This window comes from Chenopodium quinoa, unplaced genomic scaffold (assembly GCF_001683475.1).
Source record: "Chenopodium quinoa cultivar QQ74 unplaced genomic scaffold, ASM168347v1, whole genome shotgun sequence".
Taxonomy (NCBI): Eukaryota; Viridiplantae; Streptophyta; class Magnoliopsida; order Caryophyllales; family Amaranthaceae; genus Chenopodium; species Chenopodium quinoa.
Window position 1 is genome coordinate 5376050 of NW_018744878.1, and position 24950 is coordinate 5400999.

Consider the following 24950-nt stretch of genomic DNA (forward strand, 5'->3'; position numbering starts at 1 on the left):
GCTAATACATACATCCATTTATAGATAAAATTCGATAGCTAAGAATTGAATCAATTTAAGTGTATATCACTTTATATAGTATGACTTTGGATTATTAATTTCCAAGTTGATATTATTGTATGATATCAAATCGAAATAAACTAGTTACATCCTATAAAAAGTATGTATATCCCAAGTTATACTTAACTACATACTAAAGAAAAGGTAGCTTCTTCAATTATGCCTGATGTTATTGTTGGAAATAGTAATGCAACTCGCGCCCGATCGGGCGGCTCTCGCCCGATCGAGCGAAGGTGGTCAAGGAAAAATCGGGAACTCTCGCGCCCGATCGGGCGGGCTTCGCCCGACCGGGCGACGGGAAAAAGTTTTTCTACGAGATCTCTCGCGCCCGATCGGGCGGGCTTCGCCCGACCGGGCGGCGGACTCAAGTTTTTGACGAGCCCGATCGGGCGGCTTCTCCTGATGGCTCGCCCGGAATGGGGATTTCAGATCGCCCGACCGGGCGCGACACTACGTCTGGAAAAACCTGATCTCGCGCCCGATCGGGCGGCATCTCGCCCGATCGGGCCCGCCTTTTTTCCTAGGTCGGTTTGATTACGTGTTTCCTTTTCTAGGACTCATATAAATACGAGTCTTACCTTTTCGTGACATTATTCACTTTTCTAGCCGAAAACACAAACCTACCTTTTGAGATCTGAACAGTTCTTGAGCAGTTCCACTCTTCGAGTTCGAGTGCACGGATTACGGAGAGAGTTGCGTTAAACTTTGAGGGCGTGCGTCACTAGGAAACTTGTACCGGTGGTGGCGTATTTCGCTTCTAAGGCAGTGGATTATTGTTCCACGGCGCGACTGTAAGTTTGGGATCTTCAATCTAGGAAAGTTCTAATCCTTTATTGTTTGTTATTGATTTCAACAGTTATTTTACCAACAATTTAGAAGCGAAATAGAATTTGATTTATTCTGTTGATATCATGACTAACAATTCTCAAACTCGTCTATACCTAGATCTGTCTAAGGTTGAGTCTCTTGATGGAATTAATTATAAGAGATGGTCACAAAGAATGTTGATTGCTTTTGAACAAGTAGAGATTGATTATGTCTTGTTTAGGGATGCTCCAAAACCCATTGAGCAAACCAATACCATGATTGAAATTCCTAGTACTCCTGCTCCTGGGAATAAAGAATCTAGTTCTAGTCAAAGGATCACTACTGTTATTGCTAATGAATCTGAAATCAAGAAATTTGATCGTGATAATAAATTCGTTAGAGGTCATCTTTTGAACAACATGAAAAATAACATTTTTGATTTTTATGTCAATATAAAATCTGCTAAAGAGATGTGGGAGTCTTTAGAGAAGAAATATGGTGCTGATGATGCTGGGAAAAAGAATTATGTGACTGGAAATTGGTTGAATTTCAAATTGGTGGACACAAAGCCTATTATGGACCAAGTCCATGTGTATGAAAATTATGTTGCTGAAATTCTTGCTCAGGATATGAAGATGTGTGAAATCCTTCAGGCTAATCTCTTGATTGAAAAATTGCCTGATTCCTGGTCTGATTATAGAAATCACCTCAAGCATAAAAAGAGGGATCTAACCCTAGAAGAACTTGTGAGCCACATGAAGATTGAGGAAGCCAATAGGCTTAAGGATGTTTCCTCTAAGCCTAAAAATGTGTTAGCAATCAAGGCTAACCTTGTTGAATCTGGTGCTGACTCTGACAAGAAAGCAAGTGATAATCGTGCCAAGAAGGGGAACTCTGAGAAGAAGGGAAATCTCCAAGCTAAGGGCAAGATTGGGAAGAAAGTCACTGGCAAGTGTTGGTCATGTGGTGAAGTGGGGCACTTTGCTTCACAGTGTAAAAACAAGAAGAAGAAAAATCTGAAATCAAGTGGAGGAATCAAGGGTCATTCTCATCTGGTTGAGAATGAGGATGAAGATGTCATTGTTGCAGTTGTTTCTGAAGTCAATCTGGTTGAGAAAAACATTGAATGGATCGTGGACACTGGTGCATCTAAACACTTCTGTGCTAACAATGACCTGTTTGTCAGTATGGAAGATGCAAAGGAAGGTGAACAAGTCTACATGGGAAATTCAAGCAGCTCTGAGGTACTTGGAAAGGGCAAAGTGGTTCTGAAGCTGACTTCAGGGAAGACCTTGGCTCTTCACAATGCGCTGTATGTTCCTTCTCTTCGTAGAAATTTAATTTCTAGTGCTTTGTTGAACAAAGTAGGAGTTAAGTTAGTTTTTGATGCTAATAAACTTGTGTTAACCCGTAATGGGGAGTATGTTGGAAAGGGTTACCTTAGTGGGGGCCTATTTGTTCTTGAGATTGTAATTGTTCCTTCAATGAATAAGATTTCTACTTCTGCTTATATTGTTGAGTCCTTTGAATTATGGCATAGTAGATTGGGTCATGTTGGTGCAACAAAATTGAAACAAATGAAAAGTTTAAATTTGCTCCCAAATATGTCATTAGATGGATTTGAAAAATGTGAAGTGTGTGCGGAGTCTAAATTCGTGAAGAAACCCTATAAATCTGTCACGGAGAGAGAGACCACACCACTTGAGCTAATTCATTCAGATTTAGCAGACTTTAAGAACTTGGAAAGTAGAGGCGGGAAACACTACTATATCACCTTTGTTGATGATTGTTCTAGATATAGCAGGGTGTATCTTCTGAGGACGAAGGATGAAGCTGAGTCCAAGTTTCTTGTGTATAAGGCAGAGGTAGAAAATCAGTTGGAGCGGAAAATAAAAAGAGTTCGCTCAGATAGGGGTGGAGAGTATGGCTCCGACTTCCTCAAGGACTTATGTGAAAGTGAGGGAATAATTCATGAAGTTTCGGCCCCGTACACTCCGCAGCAAAATGGTGTGGCAGAGAGGAAAAATAGGACCTTGAAGGAAATGATGAATGCATTGCTCCTAAGTTCCGGGTTGCCAGACAATTTGTGGGGTGAAGCGGTACTATCAGCTAATTATGTACAGAATAGAGTAACTCACAAGAAGTTAGACAAGACTCCATATGAAATATGGAAGGGTTATGCTCCAAACTTGAATCACATGAAAGTATGGGGGTGTCTAGCTAAGGTGGGCTATCCATCGTTCAAGCGCTCAACTATAGGTTCTAGGACCTATGATACAGTATTCATTGGCTACGCTGAGAATAGTGCCGCATACAGGTTTATGAGTCTGGAAGATCGCTCTATATCTGAATCTCGTGATGCAGAGTTTTTTGAACAGGTATTTCCTTTGAAGAAAAATTTAGTTACTTACGATGTTTCTTCAGTTCCTTCATCTGCAGGGCCAGAAGTTGCTTCCCCTAGGACTGAAAGTGAGATTCAACCTAGGAGAAGTAAAAGGCAAAGAGTGGAGACAAGCTTTGGACCTGATTTCCTAACAGCCTTTATAGAAGAGTGCGGAAATCTAGGTGAGTTCGAAGATGATCTAGATGAGATCATGTTGTGTCTTCAGGTTGTGGATGAAGATCCGAAATCGTTTGAAGAAGCTATGAGTTCAGTAGATGCAACCTTCTGGAAGGAAGCTGTAAACAGTGAGCTTGACTCGATCATGTCAAATGGTACCTGGGAGCTTGTGGACCTGCCAAAAGGGAGTAGAGCTATTGGGTGCAAGTGGATTTTCAAGAGAAAGATGAGAACCGACGGCACCGTGGAAAGGTTCAAGGCTAGATTGGTGATAAGAGGATTCACTCAAAAATTTGGTCTTGATTATTTTTATACTTATTCTTCGGTGACTAAAATTGCCACTATTCGTGTTTTGTTTGCTTTAGCTTCATCTTACAATTTGATTGTGCATCAGATGGATGTTAAGACAGCTTTTCTGAATGGCGATTTGGAGGAGGAGATCTACATGGAGCAACCTCCGGGTTTTGTAGTTCCTGGGATGGAGAATAAGGTGTGCAGACTAAAGAAATCCTTATATGGTTTGAAACAAGCTCCGAAGCAATGGTATGAAAAATTTCATAAAACTTTTCTTAGTTTTGGTTTTGTTGTCAATGGTAGTGATGCATGTGTGTACTCTAAGATGTTTGGTGCGCAATGTGTGATATTATGCTTGTATGTTGACGACATGCTCCTGTTTGGCACAAACATGTGTGTCATAAATGAAACTAAGAAATATTTAAATTCAAAGTTCGAGATGAAGGATTTGGGAGAGGTAGATGTGATCCTTGGTGTTAAAGTTACTAAAACCAAGAAAGGGTATTTTCTGTCTCAGTCTCATTATGTGGAGAAAATTCTGAAGAACTTTAATTGTTTTGATTTGCCTCCATTGAGAACTCCTTTTGATCCTTCTGGAACTTTGGTGAAAAATGTGGGGGACGGTGTGTCTCAAACTGAATATGCTAAGGTGCCTGGTAGTCTGATGTTTTTGATGAATTGCACTCGCCCTGATATTGCCTTTGCTGTTAGTAGACTTAGTCGCTATACTCATTGTCCTAGTGAGCAACATTGGGTTGCTTTGAGGCGTGTGCTCAGATATCTATGTGGAACCATGTCTTGGGGATTGAATTTTGTTGGTCATTCTTTGGTTCTTGAAGGGTATTGTGATGCAAATTGGGTAACGGATAGTGATGATACAAGCTCTAAAAGTGGCTATGTGTTTACCCTTAGTGGGGGTGCAGTTTAATGGAAGTCTGGTAAGCAGACGTGTATAGCTAGATCAACTATGGAAGCCGAGTTCATCGCATTGGATCTTGCTACACAAGAGGCAGATTGGTTGAGAAATTTTCTTATTGATATTCCTTTGTGGGGGAAGCCGTCACCACCTGTTTCTATGCATTGTGATTCACAAGCCGCTATATGTGTTGCTAAAAATAGCGTTTACAACGGTAAGAAAAGGCACATAAGAGTCAGACACGAGTCTGTAAGGCAGTTTATTGTGAATGGGGTTATTTCGTTGGACTATGTTCGAACAGAGAAAAACCTGGCAGACCCTTTTACTAAGGGTTTGAGTCGTAGACTAGTGGTGGAGTCATCAGCTGGTATGGGTATAGGACCTTTGTTGTAATGACTTGAAATGGTAGCTATTCTAGCTATGTGACATGATACATTGGGTTATAATAAATCAAGAACCTGTTTTGGTTACTTTGTTTCATTGCAATGAATCATGTGGATTTGTTATATGTGTATCATGTGTTTGACTCTATTACTCTATAAGAGTGGTAAGTTGATTCTGTTAGGATGAGTTTATCTCTTAATGTCATTAGTCCAGTTGTTTTCTGAGCAGGGATAGGTGGAGGTTCTTAAAGAGTTAAGTCCTTTGTCCCAGTGGCTCTTAAAACAGGATAGATAATGACACCGAAAGTTGAAGGGTTGAACTTATGTTCTTAATGTTCTAGTTCCACTGCATGGATTTCTTAGGTTTTCAAGGTGCTTTAACAAGTTTAAGCCTGCAAGGAAATACCTTTGAATTTGCTGGGAACGTGTGTGAGTAACACATAGGATGAACACCTACGTGAGTACGAGAGGTGGCCTCTCTCAAGGGAAGACTGAAGTATTGTTTTCCTGAAGTACTCATGAGAGCCCAAGTGTTGGCCAAGATTGGAGGAGTTTCTTAAGCTCTAAAGTCAAGGTATGTGCATTCAAGGTCCCTTCCTCGCTCCTAGGAGTTCAAATCTTAGGATACTCTCTAGGGAAGTTTTGAAAACCTTGTGCACTAATGTGTTAGTTCAAACTTTTGGATACTAGCATTTAAGTACTAAGACTTTCATTTACTGTTGAGATTTCATGTTGAAGATCCGCTCGCATTAGTGGGGGATTGTTGGAAATAGTAATGCAATCGGATGACTCGCGCCCGATCGGGCGGCTCTCGCCCGATCGGGCGAAGGTGGTCAAGGAAAAATCGGGAACTCTTGCGCCCGATCGGGCGGGCTTCGCCCGACCGGGCGGCGGACTCAAGTTTTGACGAGCCCGATCGGGCGGCTTCGCCCGATGGCTCGCCCAGAATGGGGATTTCAGATCGCCCGACCGGGCGGTGTCCACCCGACCGGGCGCGACACTACGTCTGGAAAAACCTGATCTCGCGCCCGATCGGGCGGCATCTCGCCCGATCGGGCCCGCCTTTTTTCCTAGGTCGGTTTGATTACGTGTTTCCTTTTCTAGGACTCATATAAATACGAGTCTTACCTTTTCGTGACATTATTCACTTTTCTAGCCGAAAACACAAACCTACCTTTTGAGATCTGAACAGTTCTTGAGCAATTCCACTCTTCGAGTTCGAGTGCACGGATTACGGAGAGAGTTGCGTTAAACTTTGAGGGCGTGCGTCACTAGGAAACTTGTACCGGTGGTGGCGTATTTCGCTTCTAAGGCAGTGGATTATTGTTCCACGGCGCGACTGTAAGTTTGGGATCTTCAATCTAGGAAAGTTCTAATCCTTTATTGTTTGTTATTGATTTCAACAGTTATTTTACCAACAGTTATGACTGATTAATGTAAATTTCGATTCCCAAATAGGCATGTTAAGTGTTTGTAGTGTTAATGTCGTAAAGGACTTATATGGATTGAGGTAAAGACTGAAATAGACCCGGTGTGGTACGTCATACGTGTTAAGTTGCCTAGCCCGGTAAGAAATAATTAATAAGCTCATTAAAGATCGATCGATCGATCAATAATATACTTGGGATATATATAGAGTTCATAATACACTTGTTGGGATCAACAACTAGATTACTGCTTCCAAAGGAGATATTACTCTATCTAACGTGGTGGTTTCATGTTTCGAAGTCACGCTTGGCCATTTTTTTTGGGGGAGTCAACATCTACTGGCATGGTGTCTTAGCTTGCACCAGTAAAGGCAGTAATCCATTGATTAGTGTGAATTCAACCAATCAGTGCTTTTTTCTATATAGCTGGCCACACCGTGTGATCAGGGTTACTTGTTTAAGGGTTACTCAATCGATCAAGGATTACTTATTATGGGGTTACTAAGTTGGTTAGTGCGTTTTTTTGTGTGAGAGTAACCCTTGACCGACCGACTAACCCCAAATTAAATAACCCCAGTCACACGGTGTGATCAGCCACATGTAAAAATTTATTATTTTAGGAACTTTATTCAATGCTTATAAGTTGTTCTAAATAGCCTTATAAACTAAAATGTTAATCTCACCTGGGCTCCCTCATATACCATTAACCCTTAATTTTATGTTATCTATATTTGATCATAAATACCTACATTTTCATATTAGTAAATTAAAAAAAAATATATTAATAAACTATTCATTAAATGATTAAAACCTAATATGACTATTTTCAAATAATCAAATATAACCTCATCATTGATCAATCATACATTTAATACAAACCCAACGCAAGAATATAATTCAAGAACTAATACGGCATATACCAAAATAAACTTAAGAAATCAAATCAGAACTTGAAAATTATTTCCACTACTCTTACATGATAACTAATTACATTCTGTTATATACCAAGTATATCTTATGTTAATTACAACCAATCACCCACCATAAACATAACACAAAGTATTATATGTGGCTAGCCACACTGTCTGATCAGTCATTATAAGAATTACTTCGTTAGTGTAATAAAGGTTACTTCGTTAGTATAATAGGAGTTACTCAGTTATTATTATAGGGGTTACCCGGTCATTACAAGGGTTACTTGGTTAGTATTATAGGGTTACTTTGTTATCTATTTATATTTTTTTAAAAGCGGTCACACGGAATGGCTAACCACACACAAGACGGGCTTTCGAGTAATCGAGCTTCAATACGTACATCATCTGTGAAAGCTAAGACTACCAGATAGAGAGCATTGATTAAATTGAGTAAACACTTCATTTTTAACGAACCCTATTTTATGATTGAGAGGGTAATATATGATTACAAATAGAGCTATTTTATTTTATTGCAACTAATTAAACAGCGTTACTTGCTTCCCATTTTCTACAATATAATATATCTATTTTCTTTATATTTAATTCACTGATTTCTGCTCTGTACTAGGTGAGACAATCCATTATCTATATGTCATGCATTTTTTTGGTAGACGACTTTTCACTAATTCTTATCCTATATTAGACAACTATATATACTAATATAAGACTTATAAAAGTCCTAAAAATTATTCGAATCGACGATCTTTTCATAACGTGAGAATGAGTATGCCACCCTTTCACCAGTTCTACTTGATGGCTATCATTTAAGGGCAACTAAATTAAATATCGTTACATGATTCACACTAATTGTAGTATTATTGTACATTTATATATGTGTACAACGTAACAACTAATAGTAAATTTAGGTCAACTTCAAAAAGCGTTGACAAATTTAGCAACTCTTACACTCGATGACTCTAGTAGAAATGCTGGCATGATGGTGTCGATTAGAGTTGTCAAATATGGTTCCAAATGACATTATATTATCATATATGGTTCCAAACGGCATTATATAACACCGAGATGTATCTCCTAAAATCTCAAGCCTTTTCGACACCGGGCCCCGAAACATCCAAAATTTCTCAAAAAGCTAGCATGGATATTAGCCTTCAATTTTGGAATTTTTTGACTTTTTTTCGCCCAAAAAAAAAATTGACGAAATGTTTACCATGGTCCCTAATACCCTCCGAGAGTCCAATTTGGTGGGTGGAACCATCCAATTTGCCTTTAAACGGCCAATTTACCCGTTTTTAACTTGCACCGATTTTATTAACTCAAGCCTACCACGAACATTATGACAACATATAATGATCATATATGGTTCTAAACGACATTATATAACACCGAGATGTATCTCTTAAAATCTCAAGCCTTTTCGACACCGGGCCCCGAAATTTCTCAAAAAGCATGGATGGGATATTAGCCTTCAATTTTGGAATTTTTTGACTTTTTTTTCGCCCGGAAAAAAAATTGACGAAATGTTTACCATGGTCCCTAATACCCTCCGAGAGTCCAATTGGGTGGGTAGAACCATCCAATTTGCCTTTAAACGACCAATTTATCGGTTTTTAACTTGCACCGATTTCATTAACTCAAGCATACCACAAACATTTATGACAACATATAATGATCATATATGGTTCCAAACGACATTATATAACACCGAGATGTATCTCCTAAAATCTCAAGCCTTTTTGACACTGGGCCCCAAAACATCCAAAATTTCTCAAAAAGCGTGGATATTAGCCTTCAATTTTTGAATTTTTTTGACTTTTTTCGCACGGAAATAAAAACTGACGAAATGTTTACCATGGTCTCTATAACCCTCCGAGAGTCTAATTGGGTGGGTGGAACCATCCGATTTTCCTTTAAACAACCAATTTACCGGTTTTTAACTTGCACCAATTTCATTAACTCAAGTCTACCACAAACATTAATGACAACATATAATGATCATATATGGTTCCAAACGACATTATATAACACCGAGATGTATCTCCTAAAATCTCAAGCCTTTTTTTTTATTTCGGGCCCCGAAACATCCAAAATTTCTCAAAAAGTGTGGATATAGCCTTCAATTTTGGGATTTTTTGACTTTTTTTCGCCCGAAAAAAAAAATTGACGAAATGTTTACCATGGTCCCTAATACCCTCCGAGAGTCCAATTGTGTGGGTGGAACCATCCAATATGCCTTTAAACGGCCAATTGACTGATTTTTAACTTGCACCGATTTCATTAATTTAAGTCTACCACGAACATTTATGACAACATATAATGATCATATATGGTTCCAAAAGACATTATATGACCCCGAGATGTATCTCCTAAAATCTCAAGCCTTTTTCGACATTGGTCCCCGAAAACTTCCAAAATTTCTCAAAAAACGTGGATATTAGCCTTTAATTTTGGAATTTTTTGACTTTTTTTTCGCCCGGAAATAAAAATTGACGAAATGTTTACCATGGTCCCTAATACTCCCCGAGAGTCCAATTGGGTGAGTGGAACCATCCAATTTTCCTTTAAACGACCAATTTTCCGGTTTTAACTTGCACTAATTTCATTAATTTAAGTCTACCACGAACATTTATGACAACATATAATGATCATATATGCTTCCAAACGACATTATTTGACCCTAAGATATATCTCCTAAAATCTCAAGCCTTTTCGACACCAGTGCCTGAAACCTCCAAAATTTCTCAAAAAGCGTGGATATTATTAGTCTTCAATTTTGGAATTTTTTTGACTTTTTTTCGTCTGGAAATAAAAATTGACGAAATGTTTACCATGGTCCTTTATACCCTTCGAGAGTCCAATTGGGTGGTTGGAACCATCCAATTTGCCTTTAAACGACTAATTTACCGGTTTTTAACTTGCACCGTAACTCAAGTCTACCACAAACATTTATGACAACATATAATGATAATATATGGTTCCAAACGGCATTATATAACACCGAGATGTATCTCCTTAAATTACTAGCCTTTTCCGACACCGGGCCCAGAAATCTCCAAAATTTCTCAAAAAGCGTGGATATTAGCTTTTAATTTTGGAATTTTTTGACTTTTTTTCGCCCGAAAATAAAAATTGACGAAATGTTTACCATGGTCTCTAATTCCCTCTGAGAGTCCAATTGGGTGGGTGGAACCATCCAATTTGTCTTTAAACGACCAATTTACCGGTTTTTAACTTGCACTGATTTCATTAATTTAAGTCTACCACAAACATTTATGACAAAATATAATGATCATATATGGTTCCAAACGACATTATATTACCCCAAGATGTATCTCCTAAAATCTCTAGCCTTTTCGACATCGGGCCTCGAAACCTCCAAAAATTCTCAAAAAGCGTGGATATTAGCCTTTAATTTTGGAATTTTTTGACTTTTTTTTATGCCCGGAAATAAAAATTGACGGAATGTTTACCATGGTCCTTAATACCCTTCGAGAGTTCAATTGGGTGGGTGGAACCATCCAATTTGCCTTTAAACAGCCAATTGACCGGTTTTTTAAGTTGCACCGATTTCATTAATTTAAGTCTACCACGAACATTTATGACAACATATAATGATCATTTATGGTTCCAAACGACATTATATTACCCCGAGATGTATCTCCTAAAATCTCAAGCCTTTTCGACATCGGGCCCCGAAACTTCCAAAATTTCTCAAAAAGCGTGGATATTAGCCTTCAATTTTGGTATTTTTTGACATTTTTTTGCCCGAAATAAATTGCCGAAATGTTTACCATGGTCCCTTATAACCTCCGAGAGTCCAATTGGGCGTCTGGAACCATTCAATTTACTTTTAAACGGCCAATTTACCGACTTACAATGACCAATTTAATTAACTTGCACTGAATCCGACTTGAACCGAAATTGACCCAAACTCGTTTTAACCCGTCAAAACCCAAATTTTTACTAACCTGACCTGAATTCAACCCGACCTGTTCCTAACCCGACCCGAATTTATCCCAACCTGTTACAAACCCGACCCGAAATCAACCCGACTTGTTATTGACCTAACCCAAATTCAACCCGACTTGTTATTGACCCGACCTGAATTTTACCATACTTATTACTTACCCTACCCAAAAAATTAATCACCCGATATGTTAATATCCCTACTCGAAATTAATATTACTTGTTATTGACCCGACCTAAATTCAACCCAAATTGTTCCTGATCTGACCGATTTCAAATCACCTTAAATGCAATTTAGACCACCCTATTATTGTTGATCAAATCATTTTATCTTGGGAGACCAAGTAGGTCCAGGCCAGCAAAAGAAAGGAGCATCATCCTCAAATTTAAGAGTGAAATATAATATATATTTGTTGTATGGTCAAAGAAGATAATTATCTTCATAAATTATAGACTACAATTCCCTAGTATATTTCCATATATATTATAGTCAAAGGAAGTAATTAGTTTGATAAAAATGATAATTATCTATTTATAGTTAGTTGAACCCGAATATGACCTGACTTGGAAATGACCCGACCTGATTGTAACCTGCAAATTATTGACTTAAACATAACCCGACTTGAATCCGAGAATGACATGACTTGGAAATAACCCAACCTTATTATAACCCGCAAATTATTGACTTGAATCGAATCCGACTTGAACCCGAGAATGATCTGACTTGATATTGACCCGACCTGATTATAATCTGCAATTTATTGACTTGAATCAAACCCGACTCAAACTCGAGAATGACCCGACCTGATTCTAACCTGCAAATTATTGACTTGAAGCGAACCCGACTCAAACCTGAGAATTACCCTAACCCGTTTTAACCTGTAAAAACCCGAATTAAACCCGACCTATTGTTCATCCAACTCGAATGTAATCCAACATGTTATTAACCCGGCCTAAACTCGACCCAAACCCAATAAGAAGTATGACCGACGTGACCCGACTCAAGCATGACCCAACCCAAACCTGACCCGCATAGGTAATGGAATTAATCTGAATTGACTCGACCCGAGTTGACCCGACTCACTCTTACCCGACCCAAACCCGACCTATTTACCTGAATTGACATCTTTAGTGTCGATATTGAGATTACAAAGTTGGATGAGGCCATGAGGGTATATAATGAAAGAAAAACAACAAAACTCCTCTATTTGCGTAATGTCAAATAATTACCACATATACTACGTATTCTGATTGATGCTACTTGCGTATTTTGTTATGGTTCTTCGGAATCTGTGGTTCATCTTTTTTGGGAATGTCCTTTTACTTGGCGTTTGTGGAATTCTCTTTCCTCTACTTCATCTCCTTTGCCTGAGGTTCCTGTTCTTTTTTCTGTTTGGTTTACTTCTATTATTACTAATTATGCTTCTGCCAAGCATTGGCTTGCTTTGGATCGTTTCTTTGGGATGTGTTGGGCTATCTGGATTACTAGGAATAATGTTCGATTTTGTTCAGCAATCTATTCCCCCCAGTGTATTTTGGATCTTGCATTGGATTGGAGTGTTAGAAGTGGTAAGGCTCGTGAAATGGCCGCTTGTTGTCCTGCTATTCCTCCTGGATTCTCGTCTTATCCTACTTGGCAGGTGTTAAGGGGTGAAGCTTCTGTTTTATGTGATGTTCTGATGTGTTTTGATGGGGCTTGGGATCGAGGGAATTATAGTGCTGGTACGGGCTGGTGTTTTTTGGATCCGTCTTCTTCTCGTTGTATTGGGGGTGGAGCTCGAGCTTGTATGGCTAGTTCTGCTCTTCATTCTGAATTGTTGGCATGTCTTTTTGGTCTTAAACATGCTCGGCAACAGGGTATTGTCAGCCTCTGCCTCCTTACTGATTGTATGTCGGTTCCTAAGATGATTCAAGAGTCTGCTACGTCGGATATTTCGCTGATCTGGACGATTCAGGAAATTAGGGATGTTATTTATTCCTTTTCTTCTTGTCATATTCGTAAGGTTTCCAGGTCTTCGGTTGGTGAAGCTCATTCTCTTGCAGGTGCAGCTAGGCGTAGAATTTTACTTTGTTTTTGTTTTTAGTTTTTCATGTTCTCTTTGTCAAAAAAAAAAAAAAAAACTACGTATTTCATAATTACAAGAAATTAAGGTAATAAGGTAAAAGCGATGATGCATGAGATATAGGAGTGATTATTTAATACTCCCTGCGTTTCATAATGTTAGTCCCATATACTATTTTGGGCGTTTCAAAAAGATATACCCATATTGAATATATTTCTTTTTTTTTGAAAGAATATTGAATATATTTCATTTATAACTTGATTTTTTTGGAATTAATTGATTGTGGATTTGATGACGTGACTCTAATTAAGAAAATTTTTACCTTAAATTATGCAATTATGAGTTGTGATTTCCTAATAAAAAATAAAAAAAGTTAAATAAGGTAAACTAATTATGAATTATGTTGTACTTTAATGTTAGATTCCAAATATATTTGTTTTCTTATTTTATGTGATTGATTCTATATGAGACTAACATTATGAAACAGAGGGAGTATTTGTTAACCGACGCTGATAAAAAATTACAAAGTATAACTTTTACGAGTATTATTTATTTTATTTCACACTACAAGATAAGTTTTTGGACATTAAATATACTTCCTCCGTTAATTATTATTTGCAACAAGGGGGTGTTTGCGGACTCCTAGACAAAATTTAATTTGTTTGTGAGTGTAAAATGAAGAGAGAAAAAGTTGGATGCATGTGATGAAGAGAGAGATAGAGAGAAATGATAACTTAAAAAGGAAAGAAAATATTTGTTGCACATAATAGTTAGCATCCATTTATAGTATATGTTGCAAATAATAGTTACCGGAGGAAGTATAATAGGTTCTTGATGATCCCCTCCATTAGTAATCTTCATAGGCCTCACTAAATTATTAGTTAGACAATTTGACATAGCCTAAATGATTAGGATTATCTGTTCTAGTCAAAGTCATGAGATCGTAAACAATCCAACATCTTAAGTTATCTACATCATAGAAAAATCCCACACACTTTGGATCATTGCTACACTTAATCTTGCATTTTCTTGGTTTCATAGGTCCCTCACCTTCGGTGTACATACAACTGAAATGTCGAATCCCACGCATCTTGTAGTACTTAGCATCTGTATCATCACCACTATTTCCTCCCACGGTTGGTGGCGCGCAATCTTCACTCCATCTCATGAGCCCTCTAGGGGAAGGACAAGCAACACACTCGCCTTTGTAGCAAATTCCAAAATTACCACATTTTTCAGGCATTTGACATTCAGTTGCTCCTAATTGATTACGCGACAATGGTTCTCCCTTGAAGAGAGTGAACTCTTCGTACCACACTCCAATAATCATAGGATCAAAAGTATGGACACGTAGCTTACCATCATATTCTAGTCGAAGTAAGGAAAGTCTGCTATCGTATGATGTTTTGACAAGCTCTTGACTTGAACTAGATAGCGAACTTGTGGTAGTGTATTGAATGGTTTGGGAACTAATAGGATTATCAAAATCTTTCACAAATACATCATATCTAAATTCCTTGGAAAATGTCGGTACAAAACTTTGATCAATTCGATAGTAAGGAAGTGGTGTTGGACTATTTGGACTTTTGTAGTACAAAGACACGTTTTTTGGGCTCATCTCTAGGGTGTAGTTCCCTTCCAAATGACTCGTATTTGATGCACGGCTTACAAGCTTAGTAGTTAGCCCGGCCTTAAGAGACTGGCTGGGTAACAATGTATCCGAGGGGTAATCAAAACTTTGCCATATAAAATTGTCATTGGCATCGTATAATACCATGTTACCATCCTCAAGCATCTTTAGTCCGACCACACCCTTGTTGGCCGTGTTGGTTTGCCAAACAACACGGTCATCAACATCGACTAGTACAAGATTGCCGTCTTCCCCTAGGTAAATAGCCGCTCCATCACTAACGGGGTCATTCGGGTTTGCAGCCCAAACCCATTTAGATGGGAAGTTACTGCCTATACCAAGGGTATAAACAGAACTTTCGGGGAATTTATAAAAGAGTAATGAGTAACGTGCACTATTTACTCCTACAACGCGATAGTAGGAATCGTATTCACCCGAGTAATCATCATGGTCACCGAGATTGACATAGAGAAATATTGAAGGCGGAAAAGGTCTATTAAGCATAAGAGCCATAGACGGTGAAAAATCTGAGAAAACTTGATCACAAATCGACGGTGTAATGAGGATGCAAAGAGATAGGCTTAATACGAGGGAATATATGAAGGCGGACATGGTTATAAGCTTGTGTTTACGTGCTTGTGATCGATCAAGTACTAATACATACATCCATTTATAGATTAAATTCGATATCTAAGATGGAATTGAAGTATATATCACTTTATAGCAGCATGACTTTGAATTATTAATTTCCAAGTTGATATTTTTGTATGATATCAAATTGACATAAACTAATTACATCCTATAAAAAGTATTTATATCCCAACTACATAGTAAAGAAAAGGTAGCTTCTGCCTGCTGTATGATATCAAATTGACATAAACTAATTACATCCTAATTGACATGTTAAGTGTTGTAGTGTTAATGCCGTAAAGGACTTATATGAAGCACATGATGGTACGTGTTAAGTCGCCTAACCTGGTAAGAAACAATTAACAAGCTGAGTAAAGATCAATCGATAAATAATATACAATATTACTTCGTATATATATATCAATATATGGAGTTCAGGAATCAGGATTGACTGTTTGGGATCAACAGAGAGATTACTGCTTCCAAAGGAGATATTACTCTATCTAACGTGGTGGTCTCGTGTTTCAACGTCAGCAGGTCATGGCCAAATTTTTGCCAAATTTTTAAAAAAAAATTAAGGTACAGCAGCCTATACCATTGTTGGTACAGACAAAAAATGCGGAAAGAATTATGTAGCTATTTTATAAAGAATATATAGTTATTTTATAAAGAACATATAGGTGTTATGACCATACCTAAATAGTCATTGACTTGTGAGAAAATGTAATCAAAATTGTAAATTAATTTCTCCACTTTTGTTACATGATGACAACCTATTATTTTTTCATGTACTCGCATATTTTTCTTACTAGTATGTTAAATGATAGCCGCCTATCAATATCCATCATAATCATAATAATCTGACCCTATTTGTCCTCCTCCTCTAACAATAGGTTCATCATCATTATTAGGTGGGATTGTTGTCTTTGGCGGACTAGATGGGGTTGGTTGTTGTGGTGGACTCGAAACTACAACGACAGTGGCATTAACGCGCACTTTTCCGTTGAGCAATCCGGCTTCAACGTGTACACCTAGTGGTTCAGGCGGACCAGGTACATGGACATTAGCATTAACGAGCCCTTTTCCGTTGAGCAATCGAGCTTCAATACGTACATCATCTTTGAAAGCTAAGACTACTAAATAGAGAGCAATTATATAATTGAGTAACCACTTCATCTTCAAACCTATTTTGTGATAGCACAATGCATAGCTATGAGTTGTGATTCTGAAACAATATATACTTGGTAGCACACATTTATTGGCCAATTCCAAATAAGTTTCATGATTTTATTAATTGCAACTAATTGTTACGTGCTTCCCATTTTCGGTTATCTATCTTTATTTTATTTGATTGGTTGTTTTCTTTGCCTGAGACAATCCACTATCTATCTATTCATCCTATCTCGTGTTATATTGCTCGAGTTACTCAGTCAAGGGTTACTCGAGTTGTCGGAATTATTCGAATTTCTCGGTTAAGGATTACTCGAGTTGCCGGGGTCACTCGGTCAGGGGTTACTCGAGTTGCCGGGATTACTCGGTCAGGGATTACTCGAGTTGTCGGGGTTACTCGGTCAAGGGTTACTTGAGTTACCCCTGATCAAGTTACCCCTGATCGAGTAACCCTTGACCGAATTACTCAAATAATCCCTAACCGAACTCCTTAAATCACCCCCTAACCAAGTAACTCAAGTAGAAACTAATTTATTTAATTGCAACTAAACAATGTTACGTGCTTCCCATTTTCTAAAATCTATCTTCTTTCATTATGTTTGATTTCAGTTCATTATTTTTGTGACTCTCCACTAATCAATGACTTATCTATAGACAATAAAACTAGGAACTTAAAAAATTCATACAATTATTCGAATTAATGATCTATTTCTCCCCTTCTCCTTAAGGCCTAAATAATGCACAAACTCCCCTCAAAGTACGCCGGAGTATAATAAAGACGAGCTACGCACCCATGATTATGATCATATTGTATTCTCGCTTAACAATAGCATCATTACATAAACTGCAGCTCCAAAACAACTGAATTATTCAAAGAAAGATACACAACTACAAGTCTACACCAAGCAATAGATGTAACGCATTTATTTCGTAAACAGAAAAATGATCAAACCTGACGAAAACTATCATCTGCATTCTTTTCTCAGGATTGATAAGGGTGACTCAAGAGTCTCAACGTAAAACATAGCATCCTGATAAATTTCCATGTCGAATTTGTAATACATCCAATCAAAACTTCCGTCTCTGATAAAACCGAAGATGATTAGTAACCAAGAATTCTGAAGTAAGTCTTCAATGGGCACAGAATAATCAACCCATTCAGAATCCACGAGAATCCAAACCCAATCTGGCATAATAGTTGAATGTATGCCCAAAAACCCATCTATTTCACATAATTGAAATTTCCAAGTTACATAAGTCAATTGCAATAAATCTGACGGCCCTAACACCGTTTCGAATTCCTCATCATCCAAACCAAAAACGACGATGAACACATCTTCAGAAGGTGCGTGCTCAGTGGTTTCTTCTACCCAGTGCAATTTCTCATTAACCAGAACCCCTCTTCCTTCAATTCCATACGCAGATAGTTTATATCCACCCAATTCACTGAGTGAACACGATTTCTGTTTCCATTCGTTGGCCCGAAGTGAATAAACAAAAATCAAGTCATCAGAATGCTTACGAAGAGCAGCAACTACAATCTTGTAGTTATCTTCAGACCATACATACCCAAATCCAGTGCAAATTTGCATTTCTGCACGATCGTAACCTGTAAGCGGGCTATCCTCCACGGTATGACATTCATCGGTACAAGGATTCCAAATCCTAAAACAGCTATAATCACGATCAGCAAAGCACGCCAAACCGTTGCTAGAACCCACCATATGGAAGTACATAGCTCGAACAGTATCAGATTCCTCGTCTAAAGCATCAACCGAACCAAAAATATAAACTCGATCACCCCTCTCATCCTCCTGAACTCCATAGCTCTCTAAGAACCGAGCAAGATTCTCGTCATTCGGATAAAAGCTGGCAAGAATACACTGCGCCGAGACATAACCGCCTGTCATCATATAGCGTTCAAGGTGTGACCACGAAAACTCACAGCTCGAAATTGTGGCATACCACAATTTAGAAACAGACTTAAACCGGAGCAAAGACTTGACTGGAAGTCTTGTGAGGATTTCATCAGTGATAAGATGCTGTGGCAGTTCACGTCGGAACTCATCATCAGGATCATACTCATCAATGTTTTGTACCATTGTTACGAATCAGCAAACATTTCTTCAGATTTCAAACATTATGGATGGAAATAGGATTATAAGAGACGATGTTCGGGAAGTATCAATTTATAGAGCTGGATAGGAAGACAATTGGACACAACTCAAAGGCTAGGAATAATGCAAAGACCGTTCAGTACAGCTGAAGTTGGAATTATCCGTGGTACACATTTAATGGTTACCAAGTTCCAAAATCAAGAAAGATGAAAAGTCTCACTATTTTTTTTTTCTTTTTTCACCCAAAATAAAAGAGAAAAATTACATATGAAACAATTGTGTGCATTAATGATGAATCTATGGAAAAGTTTCAAGCAGAGTATCAAAAAGGAGGTTGATTCTCAACTTCTTTCCAATATAAAAAAATGGGTAGTAGTGTATTGGCAAAAAATATTCCACCTATAACCTATGTACTCAAGAGTATTGGATTTTCAACTAGCTTGTGTAGTAATCTAAGGATGCACTATCCGCTGCAAAATTAACTAAAAATTACAGTGGCTTGACTGAAAAAGCCAAGCCTAAGTCCCTCGCTAAAATGGGCAATTTTCTGCTTTAAGAAAACACACTGCCAAGATTGCAACTAACACTACGAGACTTGCTGAAATTACATACTTGACATTTAGCCGCCCTGCATCAATACTCCTAACCGTTTCAAGCTTGAAATCCAAATTCTGTGGTTCCGACTTGAATTCACTGTCCAAAACATCCTCTGGAGACTTTTGTGCCTAGAGATTGTACAGAAAAAACTACTGAGTATATATCAGTAGTGCGTTATCATAAGCACCATATCGAAATGAAGGTAAAAGCCCCAAATTTAGTGCAAAGTGACACCCCAGTCTCTATACGTGTATGTATGTCTGAGGTACATCTATACTTAACAATCCCCCTCCCCCCACCCACCCACTCATCTCCCACCCACCCCCCCCCCCCCAAAAAAAAAAAAAATAAATAAATAAATTAGTGTGTCAAAACATTAACTTCAATTCTTGTCTAATTAAAAATTAAAGCCCAGTAAATTATTGACAAAGAAAAAACAAAACTACTAGAGCCAATCCAACCCAAAAAGATTGCATGGTTCTAAAAGGGGGTAAACTTCAAAGCTAGATCCACATAGAGACCACACCTACCAAATATTAGTCTGCAACTCATTATATAATGTTGTATTCCTTCAATGATTATCTTCATTTCACCCTTATCGTTTCATTATAATGATATTTTCTGAAGTATATTTGTCACCTTCATCACTATATTGAGGTATTTGCAAAGACAATTCCACTCATACCTCTTCAGCATCAGATTCTTCTTTATTTTCTTTCCCATTATCGGTAGAATACACACGGTGCGCAGAAGATAGAACTTCTTCCTCAGTTTCCCCAACTTCATGATTCATAGAATTGGACGAGACTTTGTTTGCCACGTGTAATTTATCTACAAGAGCTCTATTTTCCATCATTATCCGCGATAGCTGCACACAACATAATTAGAAGATTATGTCTTGGACATATTCATGGAATACACCAAATTTTTTATGGTTATGTACATCAAATTTGTGCAATAGCAACTTGAAGTTGCCTCATATCATGCAATGTATTCTGTTTCAAGATAAACAGCACATAAAATATATCATCAGTCATCACAACGATGACAAATTTTAGAACTCGCATACCTAAATAGAAAGGTAAACAAATTTGAAGCCACGCTTTTCCAGAATTCCAATTCTTAAAGACTTAATATAATGTATACTAACATATCTTATACCACACACTTGAAAAACAGCAAATGTCACTATACCACTGATTTGACTTCACTAAGACTCAATATTCAATAACAGAAGCTGTTTCGAAAACTGAAGATTGTTACACAGTGAACCCAAAGCAAATAACAACTGACGAGAGAGTAGAACTAAAATTTGCACATTCCAACATTCATAAATTATATGAGACAATCAACAAATTACCTGTTTGTGAAGGCGTTCTCTTTCAACAGCCAGCTGCATGACCATATCTGTTATCACTTTGCTACGAGTACTTATATCCTTTGCAATTGCTCGTTTAGATTCTTCTGCTTGTTGCAAAGATGCCTCCAAGCATTCTAATTTACCCCTAAGGAAAACCAGCTCTTCATTCTGTTCTGCATGGCTTTCAGATAATATAATGCATTTATCTTCGGCACTGTCAGCCCTAGCATCTGCTTCTAAAACTTTTGACTTCAGTTTATCAATTAAAATCTCCATGTCATTAATTGAAGTATACAACATGGTTTCTTTCTCCTGACTTGCTTCCACTGATGCCATAGCCTCTTGTAGTTGTATATCTGTCTCCTTCAGTTGCTTTTCCAGTGAATTAACCTTCTCAACAGAGACTCCACTACTTTTCAGAAAATCCAGTTTCTCATTAAGTTCTTTATTAGCTTCTTCTAGCAAATTTGATTCAGCTTCTACCTTCAGAACCCTGCTTTCAGCTATGGATAATTTCTTTTCCAAATCTTTAATCTGGTCACTCTTGCCATCCAAAGAAACATTTCCATTTACCAGTGCAGATTCTGAAGCTTTTAACTTCTCCTCCAAGAAATTCACCTTCTCTTTCAATGACAAGGCCTCCAATCTGTTTTTTTCTGCAAGTTCCTGCATAGCAGCCTCTTTTTTCTCTAGATTTTGAACAGTTTTTGTGCATTCTTGAAACTTAATGTTCATTTCATTTTCTCTGCGAAGTGCACAATTTATGTGTAGTTGGCTTGACTGGAGTTTACCAATCAACTCTTTTGAAATTCCCATGAGCACAGCTGAAGCACTGTCAGCCTCCAAGAAACGGGCATAGATAGCTGTGGTTTCTTCTTCGACAGACAAGAATTTCTGTTGCGAAAAACGAATCTTGAGTTTCATCTCATCCCGAGCTTGCATACATTCTTTTAGCTCGTTCTCCAGTTCAAGTTCTCTTGCCAAAGATTTTTCCAGCATCCTCAGTGTATGTGTCTGCGAGGTTTGTATTTTTAGCTTTTCCATCGTGTTTAAAAAGTCACTATCCCCTGAATCTTCCTTGTCTTCGTCAGCTGCATTAAAAACTTTATTACAACATCTAGAAGGACAAGTGAACATTAATGATACATTACTACCTCAGAAACATAATTTATTGTTTTTCTTTTTTGAATTCGAGAAGTTTATCATGAATTCATGATCCATAAATTGATAGGCAAGAAAAACACAATCACAGGACAACTTTTTTCAGAAAGTAAGCTTCAAAGTTACACACCATAGACATTGTTGATAGCTGGGAAGGATTGCAATCAGAAAGAACAAAGACAAGGTCCTCATGTAAGATGTAGTGAAAAAAATCTCAAGGATCTAACCACTATCATCTAGCATATAGCTCATAATCTTCACAGTCAGCAAAACAGGAATCAGAAAATAAATCATGCAAAAGCATTGGAGGCATCTTTAATATGTTTCGAGCCAATACCACAATTGAAATATAAAGACAATGCAAAGTGTTACTTTCATGTTCTTTTTCTTAACCATATATATAGCAGAAGTCAAGCTTGACCTGCAATACTGGCACCAATACCTAAATTTCCCTTCCACAAGAACAAGTTAAATAACAGTTTCTTTAACATGAAATCTAGTGCAATTAGTCAGATTGAAAGGGTTTCTTACACATTTCCTCTTGGTTGACACCTGATAAGATTTTCTGGAAACTGGAAGATTGTGCCATCAATTCTGAAACCTGTTCTTGTAATTGCTTTATTGATTCTTCAACATCACGCAACTTCTCTCCCAATGCCAAAAATCCTTCTCCTAGATGTTTGTATGAAGAAATTACTTCGCAAGTATTATTAATCTCTGACTTTATTTTACCAATGAAGATAGCCATCTCCCTGACTTCTGAATCAAATATTCCAGATAAAATATCAAATTCCAGTGCCCTCCCATCAGAATTAACCAATGTATCCTCATCCTTCGCTGAAGCAAAATCTTCAAAGTCGTTCTCCCTTGCTGATACATGCATCATAAGTTGGTTCAAATTAACCAGCTTCTCTGAACAACAAGCTATATCCAGTTCGATCCTAATAATGGAACTTCCAACCTCTCGTTTCACCTCTTTAATAGATGAGGCATCCTCCGATTTCTCCTGAGCAATTGATACTGCCTCAATGCTACCACCAAGATCATTTTCGGCAACTGAATCAGTTGTATCATGAACAGAATTTGTATCCATGTAAATGATGTTGATCTTGTCTCAAAGCCTGATAAAGATGGTGACAAAAAAGAGCCTGTAAGTTCTAACTTCTAAGTAAAAGCAGATGTTTACCAAGAACTTTCATCAAGTAAATAGTTTCTTAGTGAACTAGCACCCCTTCCCAACCCCCTCCACCCCGCCTTCCTCTTGGTCGCGGTAGGATGGTGGTAATCTCAGAGAGTACAAAGAACAAAGGTATTGTCAATTAGTCATAAGCAAATCATGCCACAAAGCAACAGACAAGAGATGAAAGAAATGATGACACATATTATGAGCCTGACTGGTATGATTATGGAAAAACTTCAAAGTTCTGCAAGTAGTATTCAACTGATCAACCATTTAACTGCAAATGACATTATATTGTGGGGTTTGTAACAATAATCCAAGTTTGATCTCGAAAACTAAAAGCGGAAAATACATGCCTTTCCTGTATAAAATCAATAAATCAATAGAATAAATACAGTATAAGTTCAATTTACAGTGATTTGTTCAATAAAAAACATGATTATAGGTTAATGCCCAAGTTTCCTCAAAAAGTTATTCAAACTTTCCCATGATTTATCAAGTATAAAAAGCAACACAGATTAGATTCAGGAGGGTGGGAAAGAAAAGCCCACTCAAAAAAAAAAAAAAAAAAAAAAAAAAAAAAAAAAAAAAAAAAAACACATAAAAACTACTCCTATTATGTATTGCAATCCTAATAAATGATGTAAATCAATCACATTAATTATGAAAAAAATAATTATAGTCACAATAATAAATGCAAATCATATAAATATTGAAAATTAAAATCCCATCACATAGCAAAATAAACTTCAAATTTCTATCAATTAACCACCATTACAACTACTAAAACAAGCTCACAAGAACCACCATTAATTTATACTATAGCATTATAGAATTCCATCAAATAAAGACACAATTTTTACTAGAAAAAATAGAAACTACCCATCAATCATACCGGCATCTAATACTAATATACCCAGATCAATGAGCTTCTTCCCAAAATTATAATTAGATTCATTGAATTGAATTGTGAACAATTAAATTAAAACAGAAATTGAAAGTAATTATCAAAAATGAAATATTTACCTTAATTTTAAAGAGGAATTGTGTTGTGGGGTTTGTGGAAGAGAGAGATGAAGCAGAAACTGTAGTTTGCTTGGAATCACCGAATCAGATGTGCTCTCCAGTTTTTGTTGTTCGCCCTTTTTTTTTAATATATATTTTTTTTATTACAGTTTTTTTTTTATGAAAAAAGGGAAAAAAAAAAAAAGTTATTGTAAAAATTCAATTGCAATTTTCAGGAAAAGAATAGAAGAAACGAAAAGAAAAGGAAGACATGATTGCAGCACTGCACGTGTATACTCCGTAATAAAGTGGGTTTAATTATGCTTCACACGTGTCAGGATAGACGCAGTCATTTTTTTATTTTTTTATTTTAATTTTTTTTTATATATTTATGTTCAACGGGGATTTCATTAGAGATTAGAGAATAAAGATAGAGAAGTAAAATATTCATCAAAATTGTATATTATTGGATTTGTCTTAATTTTTTTTTTTTTTTTTGAAAGAGATTTGTCTTAATTAATATAGTCTCTTAAAGTAAGTTGTTTGATAAAAAATAAAAAAAATAAAAAAAAAAAGTTGTTTGATCTATTTTAACTTATATTATTGGAACTTAGGGCCTGTTCATTGAGTTGATTGGAGCTGAATTGAACTGAATAGAGCTAAAATGAATAATTAAAGAGAGAAGGAAATTA

The 24950-nt window shown here is 37.1% G+C and overlaps 3 protein-coding genes across 6 annotated transcripts; all 3 read right to left on the reverse strand.

Annotated features, from left to right (window-relative positions):
• Nucleotides 1-14122: 14122 nt before the first annotated feature.
• Nucleotides 14123-15659, reverse strand: LOC110705333 (epidermis-specific secreted glycoprotein EP1-like). The gene has a single exon (XM_021883165.1). It carries the CDS (start codon nucleotides 15648-15650, stop codon nucleotides 14286-14288), a length of 1365 nt encoding a protein of 454 aa, XP_021738857.1. The 5' UTR covers nucleotides 15651-15659; the 3' UTR covers nucleotides 14123-14285.
• A 1949-nt stretch (nucleotides 15660-17608) lies between these two features.
• LOC110705740 (WPP domain-interacting tail-anchored protein 1-like) lies at nucleotides 17609-24842 on the reverse strand. Of its 4 annotated transcripts, none has more exons than XM_021883661.1 (5): nucleotides 24280-24467; nucleotides 22605-23194; nucleotides 20913-22003; nucleotides 20238-20420; nucleotides 17609-19680 (listed from the first exon to the last, which is right to left on the reverse strand). In XM_021883661.1, the coding sequence occupies exons 2-5, from the start codon at nucleotides 23164-23166 to the stop codon at nucleotides 19486-19488; spliced, it is 2031 nt and encodes a 676-aa protein (XP_021739353.1). In that variant the 5' UTR covers nucleotides 23167-23194; nucleotides 24280-24467; the 3' UTR covers nucleotides 17609-19485. The 4 variants fall into 4 exon arrangements, 3 of the variants coding, with proteins under 3 accessions (XP_021739353.1, XP_021739354.1, XP_021739355.1); XM_021883662.1 differs by having other exon boundaries at nucleotides 19562-19701; nucleotides 24280-24842; XM_021883663.1 differs by having other exon boundaries at nucleotides 19587-19704; nucleotides 24280-24842.
• Nucleotides 17804-18940, reverse strand: LOC110705272 (F-box/kelch-repeat protein At3g23880-like). The gene has a single exon (XM_021883114.1). It carries the CDS (start codon nucleotides 18938-18940, stop codon nucleotides 17804-17806), a length of 1137 nt encoding a protein of 378 aa, XP_021738806.1.
• Nucleotides 24843-24950: the final 108 nt, after the last annotated feature.